We start from the raw sequence: 13,379 nt of genomic DNA on the forward strand, positions 1-13,379 counted from the left end.
CACACACACACACACACACACACAGAGAGAGAGAAAGAGAGAGAGAGAGAGGGGGGGGGGGGGGACTATTTCAGTATTGGCCAGACTACAGACTACTAATGCAGCTAACTAACTGCAGTATTGTTTAGTTGTGCTAGGCTACTATTTCAGTGCTGTAAAATCAAACGTTTCAGAGGCCATATCAAGTGTGACGCCACACTTCATGTGAGAATGAACCATTATAACCGGTTAAACAACGTGACCAGCTGCACGTCATTATGTCGCCGTCGGCTGCACAGGTGCGCCTTAGCTGCCTTGATAATGAGGCACCCAGCGCCACACGAGGGCGTTTATTGAAGCGGCAGCTCTGGTGACAGGCAGCGCCAAGTCATTACAATAAACGATTGCTTTTTTTTTTTATGACAGCGCGTCTCCCCTGACAGCGTTGGGGGTGTCGTGTGTGTCCGTGTGTTATGAGTCCGTCCTACGTGATTTTTTCTTTTTTTTTTTTCTCCCACGATTTTGTAACCCATTTTTCACCCAGTGCCGATTGCCTAAACTGTAATCCTGGGTGCTACTTTCCCTCTGCGGCTCTGCCAACCTGTGGAGAGCCCCGAACTGAGCTCCCTTCAGAGGAGAGACAGGCCGCTTCTTTCCCAGTTGGACGTAGCGCATGGAAGGAACACTTTAACAATTCCCCCCTCCATAGAGACCAGGATTATTGCATGTTTTTGTGAGGGTAGCAGGGTAGGCCTACCTACCCTAGGAGATACAGGGGGAACATGCAACTCCACACAGAAAGGCCCTTCCCCAACCCCACCTAGGCTACGTGACTGTTTTTTGAGTGAAGAAGTAGACTATTATTATTGGCCTAGATTAATCTTATTAAAAATGTCTTTGAAAACGTTCAAAGCTGCTTTGCGCCAGTCTCTGGAAACGACTGATAGGCCTAATTCAGTTGTTGTTGTTTTGCTTCATTTTTTTCTTTTCTTTTTACCCTTCAGTTCAGTTTCAAACCGGTAAGAGCCCCACTTAATTGCTTCCACAGTAGCCTGTGAGTTTGTTAGAGATAGTTTGTATCTCATTTGGCACATTAAATTCATATCAAATCAAACGTATAATTAGGAAATGAGTCAGACCCATTGCAAATGTGTTAATTAAAATGTAATTTAATGTGACACTAGACAGTTATTTTGTCAGTAATGTTGCAATCATGGATGTGTGGAGAGAGAGAGAGAGAGAGAGAGAGAGAGAGAGAGAGAGAGAGAGAGATTCCTAGATATAAATATATACGGTAAGCTAGATTCTGTGATAGACATATGAATACTGTACCATACATAAGCAGATGAAAGCTCTCTGGAATTGGGTCAGTAGATTGGGTTGTGTGTGTGGTGCGTAGAGGTATAGGCATCTTTTATGAGCATTTCTCTTTGTCTTTATTTCAAACAGGCTCCTATAAGGATGTAAGACCCCAGCCTCTTGGGTGAGACCCTCGCCTCCTCTCTTCAGCAACCAGACCTCCCTGAAACTGCAGCCCCCCGGTAGCCTATTCCCAAACCCCCCCAGTGATGCTTCAGGCCCAGTAGCCCACCACTCCTCCCCCTCTCCTCAAAGTGACGCCTGGAACACCAATCGGAAGCTTTACACACCTCCGATAGGTCACACCCGCTTAGGTGGGACACTTGTCCCCTCCCCAGTCCTACCCCTGAGCAGGGGGACGCTTGTCCCCTGTCCTAACCCTTAGGGGGGAGACCATGTTCTGCTGGCTTGGCCATTGACGCACAACACATCCAGGACCGCCGTCTCCACATACCGCCACCACCGGTCGTCTCACAGTCAAACGCGTGGCCAAAACACCCCCACCCCTCCGTCGCACCGGGCGCCCCTGCGTGCCCCGAACATGGCGTCCCATCATCGCCCCCATGGCCACCACCCCATCCTCTCGCTGCTGGTGATCGAGAGCTGCTGGCTGCTGGCGTGGGCCAACCAGAAGCCCGGTGCCGCCGCCACGGTGGTGGTGACGGCCGTGGACGGGCCGCCGCCGCCGCTGCAGCCGGAGTACGCCCACTCCATCCGCCTGGACGGCGACATCATGCTGGGCGGGCTGTTCCCCGTGCACTCGCGCGGCGAGCGCGGCGCGCCCTGCGGCGAGCTGAAGAAGGAGAAGGGCATCCACCGGCTGGAGGCCATGCTGTTCGCCATCGACCTCATCAACAAGGACCCCGAGCTGCTGCCCAACGTGACGCTGGGCGCGCGCATCCTGGACACGTGCTCGCGCGACACCTACGCCCTGGAGCAGTCGCTCACCTTCGTGCAGGCGCTCATCGAGCGCGACGCCTCGGACGTGCGCTGCGCCAACGGCGACCCGCCCATCTTCGCCAAGCCGGACAAGGTGGTGGGGGTGATCGGCGCGGCGGCCAGCTCCGTGTCCATCATGGTGGCCAACATCCTCCGGCTGTTCAAGGTAAAGAGCTCCCGTTTTTTCATTCGTTCACGACCAGCGGAGTCTCCGGTAGGGGACTTGCAGAGTCTCCATTTCGGGAATGGAGACACCTCTCAATTCCGAAAAACTGCCTTTCCGAACAATGGAAGTCAATCTTTGGAATTCCGAAGATTGTGGGTAGAGGTGGTTGCGGGTGGGTGGAGGTGGATGAAAGTGGGTGGAGGTGGGTGAAAGTGAGTAGAGATGGGTGGGTGAAAGTGGGTGGGATGTGGGTGAAAGTGGCTGGGGGTGGGTGGGTGTGCGTTATTTTTCGGAATGGCAGGGTTTCTGGAATGGCGGTGTTTAGGAATGGCAGGGTTTCAGAATGGAGACCTGCCCCCACTGGCTTCATGGGGTGATAGAAAATAAATAATTTTGGGGGCTGAACTACTCCTTTAAATCAGTGGTTCTCAACCTTTGTAATTCCATGGACCCCCAGTGCCTGAGACCCTTACCCACACTGCAAAATCCTCAGTGTTAATTGAACTCGGAGAGTGTACAATTGGGTCCATTTTGGTTCCATGTGTACACACTCTGAGTTACAGACCCATTTCATTGTTATCTCTAAACCTGCAGTACACAGACAGTAAACGCATTCTGGACCAAATGACAGACAAAATCAGACCAAATCATGTCTAACAATAGGTTCCATCAAATGGGGGTCTGTGAGGTCCTTGGAATGTAAGTTTGAGAATCATGGGTTTAGATGTCTCTGTACACAGTTGAATTCCTCATTGTCAACCAAAGGGACCCTTACAGTGCCATGTGGTCCCATTTGTACACTTTCTGAGTCAAATGAGCACTCAGGACTTTACTTTGTCGTCTGGGGTTGTTGACCCCACACACCCAGAACAGCGCTGGATTTACAATGGCTGTTGTTCCACCTAAGTGGGCAATTAATGCACCTGGCTGAAGCGTGACTAAAATATGACTTCTGTATTTACATGCAGTACAAGGTGCATCACATGTGTTTTCCTCCCTGACCCGGAATAAAGACCCAGTTACAAAGGCTTTTACGGCAGAGTCCCCTCAAGGGAGTCGGTGATCGACGACCAGAACGGTGGCAGTGTCGACACACAAGTCTATAGGGCTACATTGTTTAGTTTACACAGGGGACCCTGGTGTGCCATTAAGTCTTTCTTCGCTGTTGCTAACAGTAGTGGGTTGGCTCCTTTTATGAGAAGGTCAGAAAAGTGCGGTGGCGTTTTTGGTTAGTATGCAGGCTCAGATGGCTCCGGTCGTCGTTAGCATGCACCGGACGTGACAGCTTTTCCCCTGGGCGCCGTGGGAAGTCATCTTAGCCGCTTTCAACCAGGCGGCCCCAATTTGGGCATGGTACTATAGGTGGAAATACTCACACACACAAACAAAAGAACAATGTTCCAATGAAAAAAATAAGTTATTATTTTTTATTTGGATTTTTTACACTTTTCTAATTAAACAATGTTCAACAATATCGGAAGAAATGGCAGCTCACAACATGTCACATATTTGCAACGCATGGTGCGCTTGTCACTCAACATCATTGTCTGAAGTATACAAAATTAGGCTTAAGTGGAAGATTGGACGGCTGTATTGGTCTCATTTTGCTAGCCACTGGTCTTTTGTAAGGAACTGTGCGATTTTTATTGACGCAAGTCTCTTTTCAAAAGGCCACACTCACACGTCAATGGATGGATGTATAGTGACGGAGGCAGGCCGGGGCGCTGACATTTCCTTTATGGTGTGGAGACATTAAGGCGACACACACACGCATGGCTGGCTCATCGTTTAGGCTGATGGAGCTCAATTATGACAGCCCGTTAGAATTAAAGGCAGCGTTATTGCAGTTCATGCCATGTCTCAAGGGACGGAGCAGCTACACATGGGTGATCGTCCAAATTAGCTTGGAAAGAAATTGGCCTCTGTTGGATTCTGAAAGTATTTTTTCTCTAACCACCTCCATTCGTAGTAAAAGGGACCTGAGTTGCAAACACGTTTGCCGTCTACAACAAATCTCTTTTCCAAAAATAGCCGACCCACAAGCTCACAACAGCTTGAGCTGTGAGCTTGTAGATCTGCTATATTTGGCGATTGTTCCCCCCAGAATATTGCTGGGGTTATACGGTAGTCACATTGTGAATTCGGTATTTTGTTCATGTATGTACATTTGCTCAGCACATACATTTTTCACCAGTGTCCTGCTTTATATTCATACATCTACAGTATATACATTTCAGTGTTGGTAACTGACTATGGCAGGTACATGAAATATATCCTAACACTATTGAAACACTAATACAAAGGAATGTAGTAGCACTCAATTCTCCTGTGGGGTGAAAGGAAGCCACATACACAGTAAAAAGTTAAAAAAATAACCATAAAGGCTTCATGCAATCAACCATCTTGCACCAAGTGAGTTGGGACGTTGTACTTTCTCTATTTTTAAGTACACTAGTCCTGTGCCCGGGGGTGTGTGCATAGGGGTGTGCACAGTATCTGAGGGAATGAATGTAGGAGTCTCAGAAGTAATGTTGGAGTGCCTGTTGGGCAGATCTTTATGCCCTTATACAGTATGCTGTTCCATGTTGGACTGCCCATTGGGCAGGTCTTTATGCCCATACATGGTGTTCCGTGTCCAGGGCCAGGCCAGTCTGTGATGTCAGTACTATGACGTCAGAGTATGATGTCAGAGTACTGCAGGCAGTGATGTCAGCATGAAGACAGGCAGTTACCATGGCGGCGAAACTGTGTATTATCAGTGATGTCAGACATTCGTTAAAATGAATCGTTAGATGTATCTATATCTATAAATGCAACAAATCTCTGCGTTCGTGTCTGTCTGTAATCCGCGTATCTCGAGAACCGTTCGTCCCACCGGCTTCAGATTCGGCACGTGCGTTCCCCTAACCCGACGCGCGGTTTTCCCGAACCGGCGCGAAACGTTCGGAATCTCCTTATGCGGAGCTGATTGTTGACATCAGGCTGTTCCGGAGGAAATCGGCGCAAGCGCTGACTCATTGTGACATCACTTCATAAAAGGCTCTGACATCACGTACACCACATGAGTCAATGGGCATAAATGGACACAGGCAAACAGATGGTCAAAACGGGTCCTATGACAACAGGTATAATGGGGTTTGCATTAAAGGGGGAACCGGCACTGTGTCTGCAACACAGTCGGAGGCACAGACAGATACAGAGATCTCCATAATGGGCATAAAGGGACACAGACAAACAGATGCAGAGATCTCCATATATGGGCATAAAACTATGACAACAGGTATAATGGGGTTTGCATTAAAGGGGGAACCGGCACTGTGTCTGCAACACAGTCGGAGGCACATGTGGTGGGTCGTAGACCGCCGCACAGTGTGATAGTCGCAGCCCCAGCCTGAAGCCTCAAAAGTCTAGTATCTGCTCTCGTTCCATAGGGATGTCCCTTTGGAGTGATGGTTAAGATATTGGACTTTCACGCGGTAGACCCGGGTTCGAAACCGGGTGGGGAGGTTCTGATCACCTTCGTTACATTGGTGCCGTGACCCGGATCTGGCTTCCCCGTAGGAGGAGGTCAAAGTGTGGTGGTGGGTCGTAGACCGCCGCACAGTGTGATAGTCGCATCCCCAGCCTGAAGCCTCAAAAGTCTAGTATCTGCTCTCGTTCCATAGGGATGTCCCTTTGCAGTGATGGGTAAGATATTGGACTTTCACGTGGGAGACCCGGGTTCGAAACCAGGTGGGGAGGTTCGAATCACCTCCGTTACACACAGACAGATACAGAGATCTCTGTGATGGGCATAAAGGGACACAGACAAACAGATACAGAGATCTCCATATATGGGCATAAAATGGATGCAGACAGACAGATACAGATATCTCCATATATGAGCATAAATAGACAAAGGCAAACAGATGGTCAATACGGGTCCTACAGAGATCTCCATATATGGGCATAAAATGGACGCAGACAGACAGACAGACAGACAGATAACTCCATATATGGGCATAAATGGACACAGGCAAACAGATGGTCAAAACGGGTCCTACAGAGATCTCCATATATGGGCATAAAATGGATGTAGACAGACAGATATCTCCATATATGGGCATAAATGGACACACGCAAACAGATGGTCAAAACAGATCCTATGACAACAGGTATAATGGGGTTTGCATTAAAGGGCGGGGCATTCATTCCCTATTTACATTGTTCCCGAGTTTTCGGGCGGCCGAGCTTCTAGTACTATAGAATGATATATTTGTTTTTGGCTGATAGTGATATGATAAAGAGCGAGCGCTGATATGTGGAGCGTGCTAGTGGTCTACCAGTTAGGATAGTACAGGGTCGTGCAGAGAATGTTAGAGTGGCAGGGGCTGACATTTCTAAAACTATCGAAAATAGCCGACCTCCAAGCTCATGACGCGTCGCAGCATTTTCGATGCTTGATTTCTACACAGAGAGGACCATTCTTTCAACATAAGATGCTACATTCAAGTTCAGGAGAATTTGGACAAGGCATTTCTCTTGAATGCTGCCTTTAGGTGTGACATGGGGCATTTGCATTTCTTTCACCGTGTAGTAAAAACGGCATTCATGGTCTGGAGAGGGCACTTTTTACAGACGTATAAAATAGCAGGGGCTCAAGCCCCTTTTTATGTCTATGTGTGCACGTGCCTGGGGAAGCATATTCTTTGATCTCTCTATCTTTCTCTCTCTGTCTGTCTCTCTCTCTCTCTCTGTCTCTCTCTCTCTCTCGGTCTCTCTCTCTCTCCTATCTCTGTACGGTGGCTATTTGTGGCTTGTGCCGTTCAGCAAAAAGACAAAATATTTAATCACATGAACCCTGCATCCCGAAAATAGGATAACACTGGGCTAAAATAGCTGATATAGAAGATTGTGAGCTTCTGATGGATTGTTTTCAGTGAAGAGATTTGGCGTAGAGGGAAATGGGAGTAGATATGGACTACTAGAGGACCCCGTCAACAAAGTATGTGGGGGCTTAAGTGGTTAAAAAGGAGTGACATGGTGTGTCTGAAACCTCCGAACTCCAAAATGTTCATTTTCGGGAAAATGAGCTCAAGTGGAGTTAGGAGGTTTTGACCAAAGGGATTTTTACTACTTTTCATTGGTTCAATATTATTTTAACCAACACACAGACATAAAGGGTGTTCAATAGCACATATAAAAAAAAAAAAAAAAAAAGAGAGGGCCAATCAGGTGGAGTTAGCTGGTTTGGCAGAAAGTGTGGAGTTAGGAGGTTTTGTCTCAAGCTTTTTTTACTACTTTCCAACCGACACTCAGATGTAAATGGTGTTCAATAGCCATGATTTATGCCAAAAAAATCTAAAACCTCAAAATGGAGTTAAGAGGTCTTGGCCAGACAAACTCAATGTAACATATTATGGATTGAGTTGTATTCAAAATGGTTTCCTATGAGAAAATGTCACGTAAGCAAAGAGCTATTTGTGGCTCAGTAATCTACCGTATCTAAGGAAGAATATTTATGGGGCTTTGATTGACCCCTCTCAGGGGAGTAGTACTGTTCTTAGCAGCTTTCATCTTTGCCATGTCTTTATCGACATGCTAACTTTGTATCAGTAATGGCACAAATTGACTGTGTAAGGAGCCAGGAATAGAAGGCTCGCTGAGACATCATTGATGTGACAGCCATCCATGTGGGTGCTTTCCATCAACCATATCGTCACTGTCGGGCAGAAACCTTGTATAAGTTTCAAATGTGTTTGTTTTTTGGTAAATGAAAGTTCTAGTTCATCATACAAAAAGTCACAGAAAACTAGTGAAATTAGCAGATCTACAAGCACACAACGCCTCGCGGTGTGAGGCGTTGTGTGCTTGTAGATCGGCTATTTACACTAGTCTAAATCTTTTTTTTAAATGATAAATATAAAAAGAACGGTTATGGACTTTCGAGTTTTCCACCCGACAACAACGATATCTTAACACAGCCACTTGCTACTTTCATATCCACAGTGTATCGTGCAGGCCAGATAAGGAGGAAAGCGGAGACTATGAATAGTGCCCCCAATTGGGAGTTGGTGAATAAAGAGTGTTGGGGCTTGAATGATTTTGTGACAGAGAGGCATTGAGAGGCATATCAAATGATCCCAAGAAACAGTTGTAGAGGTCAAGAGCAGAGCATCTTTATCCACTTCTTAAGGTCTTTTCCAAAAATGGCAAACGTTTTCAAACAGCGAAAATAGCATATCTATAAGCTCACTGAGCTTGTAGATCGTCTATTTTAAGTATTTTAAGGCTTAGCCACTTATACACTATACGTTGTGTACTTGGCCCTCTCCTTTTCCCCTGTCCACCAAATCTCTTTGCCGAAAATTGCTGATCTACAAGCTCACTACGCCCCACATTGTGACGCATTGTGAGCTTGATGATCTGCTATTTTCGCCTATCATGACATGGCCAGAATAGGGACACTATAGAGTTCACGGGGTTTAGTGGAAAACAGTCAGTCGACATACTGTAGCAAGGTGCAGACCATGAAGTAGAACCATAATCCCTAGTTCTCAAATCAACGGTATAACTGTCCTTGTTCATCCACTCCAGATTGTCTCCGTTCTCCCACCCCTCCAATCAGCACCCTATAGGTGCTCATAACGGGACCTCTCTCCGCTCTGAGCGTCCTCCGTTGTGTCGTTGTCGTCCACATGGGTGGTTCTCAAACTGCGATACAGCAGCCATATTGGACAGAAGTTTGGTCTCTTCTCACTTCCTTCATCCAATAATAGGCTCTGTTCCATAGCACAGTGCTTCTCAAACCTTTTATTTCAAGGACCCCCATAACTCTGGGAGTGTACAAATGGAACAATGGAACAAAATCCAGCATCAAAACACAAAACTCGTCACGTGGCAGAGAATAAAATAAAACGGTGATCTGAAAATGCAACGCGGCTCACCCACCTGGCCGCTTATCGTGTTAAGTGGTCAGGTGGGGTGGGTCGCGGAACGCTGTCAAGACTTTCTCTGAACCACACGGACATGACGGGGGATGCGTTTACATACCGTGCTGTCTCCTCCGCATGACGGGAATAGATTTACATCCCGGACACGGAAGCTCACGTTTCACGCATCGCTGACTTACATAAACAGACTAACCTTGCCTGCTCTTTTACCATCGATCCACGTGCCACCGAGGCCCGACCCCATTACGATCTCAGTAACGCAATGGATATGCACACAGCGTCGTCCACATCTCACAGACCCGCGCATTGCAGTCGTGAACCCCGTTTGTATTACTACACTCGTGAGGACATCAGGTCTTTTTAGGACGTTTAGCCATCTTGTATTTTTGTTTATTTTAAATCCTTAAAGCCAAAAATAGACGATCTACAAGCTCGCAAACAACTCACGCTGTAGCACGTTGTGAGGTTGTAGATCAGCTATTTGCCTGTATGTATAAACCTATAGATGTCTATTTTTCACATTCTATTATATTGTGTGGACCTTTGGCTCTCAAGAGTATAGTAATACAAGTACACACACACACACACACACACACACACACACACACACACACACACACACTCGCACACAGATAAGCCCTGTGGGAGCGCGGCTTCGGCTATAAGCAGTGTGCGGCTATCAGCTTACATGGTCTCTCAGTGCAACCCTTTAACTGCAGGGGGTTGACGGACCTCGGTGACCGTAATGATGACCCGTCCATTGCTTTGGCTGTGTGTGTGTGTGTGTGTGTGTGTGTGTGTGTGTGTGTGTGTGTGTGTGTGTGTGTGTGTGTGTGTGCGTGTGCGTGTGTGTGAGGAAAACATGCCATGCCGATGACCTCACTAAACCTCTTTTCACAAAATGTCTAGGAGGAGCTGTGTGGGATTATGAACTCTCCAATTATTCAATGACGCTCTGATTGACATTTAAGCCCTAATAGACACTGTCGCTGTTGGTTGCATGGAAACCTCGCATGTCTGAAAACCCTTCTTTTCCACTGAGCCTATGTGGTATGCACCTGGACCGGTAGGCCAGTGCAGGGCGCCCCCACACCGCACTTTTATTCTATGAGGGTGAATTCTGCCAATGCATTTCAATGGGAATGGCGTGGTTCGATGGTCTTGCGCATCATTCCGTGTGCCGCGCAGACCTTGCGTTTATGCATTCTATATGCCTTGTCTATTTGAAGCAGATAAATGCTGCTTCCCCCCCCCCTCTATCCGAGGTGAGTCGAGGGCGGACGCAGGAAGCACAACTGGTTGTAGCTACGTGTGTTGTGTAGCTACTTGTGTTTTGTAGCTACGGGAGGGTCCTGAAAGTGAGTGACACGTGCGTCACTGGTAATTAGGACAGAATGCGCTGCAAGCTACTAAATTTTTTTAGGCTGCACACAAGACACAACCTGAGTTTATCATGGGGGCGGCAGTGGCTCAGGGGTAGAGAAACCGTCATTAGAACATGGAGGGTTCCCGAAGGGTTCCCAGTTCGAACCCGGTCTCCCCCAGAGTTAATGTTGAACTCCTAGTTGCTCCCGGTGAGCAGGTTGGTGCTTTGCATGGTTTCCTATGCCATCGGTGTATGAATGTGTGTGTTAATGTGTGAATTTAATGTGCAATCTATGTAAAGTGCCTTGGATAAAGGCGCTATTTAAATGCACCATTTGCCATTTACCATTTTCATCAGCCGGCAGCCATAGTTGGTGTGACCACGCCTTTACAGAACAGGCACGTGCACAGTGCACACATAGACATCAAAGGGGGCTTAATTGAGCCCCTGCCCTTTTATCCGTCTGTAAAAAGTGCCCTCTCCAGACCATAAATGCAGTTTTTACCATGGTGAAAGAAATGCAAAATGCCCTCTTTCCATGCCATACCTGAAGGCAGCATTCAAGAGAATTGCCTTGTCCAACTTTTCCTGAACTTGAATGAATCATCTGTTGAAAAAATGTACTTCATTGTGTAGAAATCCATGAAATCCATTGCCTATTTTATGCTTAGTTTAGTGTGGTATCAAGTACTGAAAATAGCCAACCTCCAAGCTCACAACACGTCACGACGCGTTGTGAGCTTGGAGGTCTGCTATTTTCAATATTTTCACCAAAAGTCCCTTTTTAGAAATGTCAGCCCCTGCCTCTCTAACATTCTCTGCACGTCCCCGTTACAGAATATTTCTACATTGCAGTATTGATACTTTTACACAAGTACTTTCTTTTGCACCACTGCTGTGAGCCAGGCAGGCAGAAGCTTGTCACTGCTGCAGCATGGTTGGATGCACCTCCACATGGCCTGGAGGTGCCTCATCCACATGGGCCATGGAGGGGCCACCCCAGTGCTCTGTGCTCCCTGACCTGAATGTCACTGTGGCAGTGTGCTCTCTGGAGCATGGGAGGCGCCTGAATCATCAGGATGTGTACGCTGTGACACGGATGGGTTCGGAATCATCCTGGGTCAAATAAATGAATGGGAAATGGTGCATTTATGCGCCGGCGCCTTTTATCCAAAGCACCTTTTAACACATTTCACATTCACACACCCCGACGGCGGAGGAAACCGTGCGAGGAGGCACCGACCTGCTCATCAAGAGCAGTTACAGGGTTTCTGGTTTCTTGCTCAAGGACACTTTGACACGTTGGCTTTATTCAGACGGCAGCATTGCAGGATAATCTGAGTTGTTTTCTCAAGTCCGATCCTCAGGGCTGACTGACTACTCACTGTTTTGCATGATCAGACATGATTTGTGTGTTTTTTAGACATTGTCAACCGATCAGCTTGGGTTGCCGTGGTAAGAAACTAAAAACATACTGTAGGCGCGAGCAGCGCTGTGTGATCTACACGCTCGCAATGTGACAAGGTGTGAGCTTTTACATCTGCTAGTTTGTGACATTTCTTTGAACAATTCTTAATTGTGAACAAAGCCCTATAGCCAGGAGGAGCTGGGAAATCGAACGAGGTTAACCTTCAGGTTTTCAAGCAGCCGCCCTATACGTTCTGAGTCACAGGGGTGTGCAGTCGGACATGGAGGGGTTTGACTGAATCATTATGGGATGTAGAGTGATAAAGGCCTCCGCCTTAACGATGTCATTTAATTTGTTTTCTGCCATTACAACAACCCTGGCGAGCCTCAGGCGCACGCCTATAGCTCCCCGTGCACACACCAACAACAACAGAAGCTGAAGGGACTCTCATTACTGCGGAATAGCCCCAAGTCTTTCAGTTTGATGTTGAAGCGCACATATCTTGGAAATCTCTCCACAATGAGTAATGGTCTGAGCCTATACGACGCATTGAAATACTGCTTTTTTTTTGCAACGCCGGGGAAGTAACTGAGGCGAATTATATAGCCGAAGGGCTTTGTATGGAAAAAACCTGGCTAACTACGCAGTAGCTATAGCTCGCTAAATTTGTAATGAGTTGCATGCTTCATCTTTATCGGATTCAGAGGACAGTCCGTGTTTGTTTCAAGTCAGGCATGTTTAATGAGCAGAGAAGGGCCCCCGACCAGCATCGGTTATCTAAAATTAGCTCAAAAAAACGACTCGGGGGAGGGAGACGAGGGTCTGCTGATGTGCAGGTTTTATTCTCATATACTGTACTGCCCGCCCGCCGACATTTTCACTGTACTGTATTTGACAGTAAAAGTACAAGAGCGAGGCTCACAACTTAGTCATTCTCCTGCCAAGGCACATTTCACCCAGTGATTTGATTCAGCGGTTTGCTGAAAATAGATGCTCTACAAGCTCATGAGACGTTGCTCCCACGATGCCTTGTGAGCTTGGCCTGTCACAATTGTCACATATTTGTCTAATCGCAATTATTTGAGATAATCACAATTATTGATTGATTGATTGAAGACTTTATTAGAAGTTTGCATAGGAAAAGGTACAGTTTCATCAGTTTCTGTACTCAGTGTCATCTACTCTGAGCCACCCCACTCTTAACTGATGAGTAGCGGTGAGGTGAGTCTG

The 13,379-nt window shown here is 47.1% G+C and overlaps 1 protein-coding gene across 1 annotated transcript in view; it reads left to right on the forward strand.

Moving 5' to 3' along the window:
• Window positions 1-1,879: 1,879 nt before the first annotated feature.
• Window positions 1,880-13,379, forward strand: part of grm8b (glutamate receptor, metabotropic 8b) — a gene marked incomplete at both ends in the record, with an annotated part of 294,591 nt that continues 283,091 nt past the window's right edge. The window contains one exon of the mRNA XM_080737073.1: window positions 1,880-2,443. Coding sequence (XP_080593199.1) covers window positions 1,880-2,443 — 564 coding nt within the window. The remainder of the gene's footprint in view (window positions 2,444-13,379) is intronic.

Source organism: Nannobrachium achirus, assembly GCF_963921795.1.
Source record: "Nannobrachium achirus genome assembly, chromosome: 11".
In the NCBI taxonomy this organism is placed as follows: Eukaryota; Metazoa; Chordata; class Actinopteri; order Myctophiformes; family Myctophidae; genus Nannobrachium; species Nannobrachium achirus.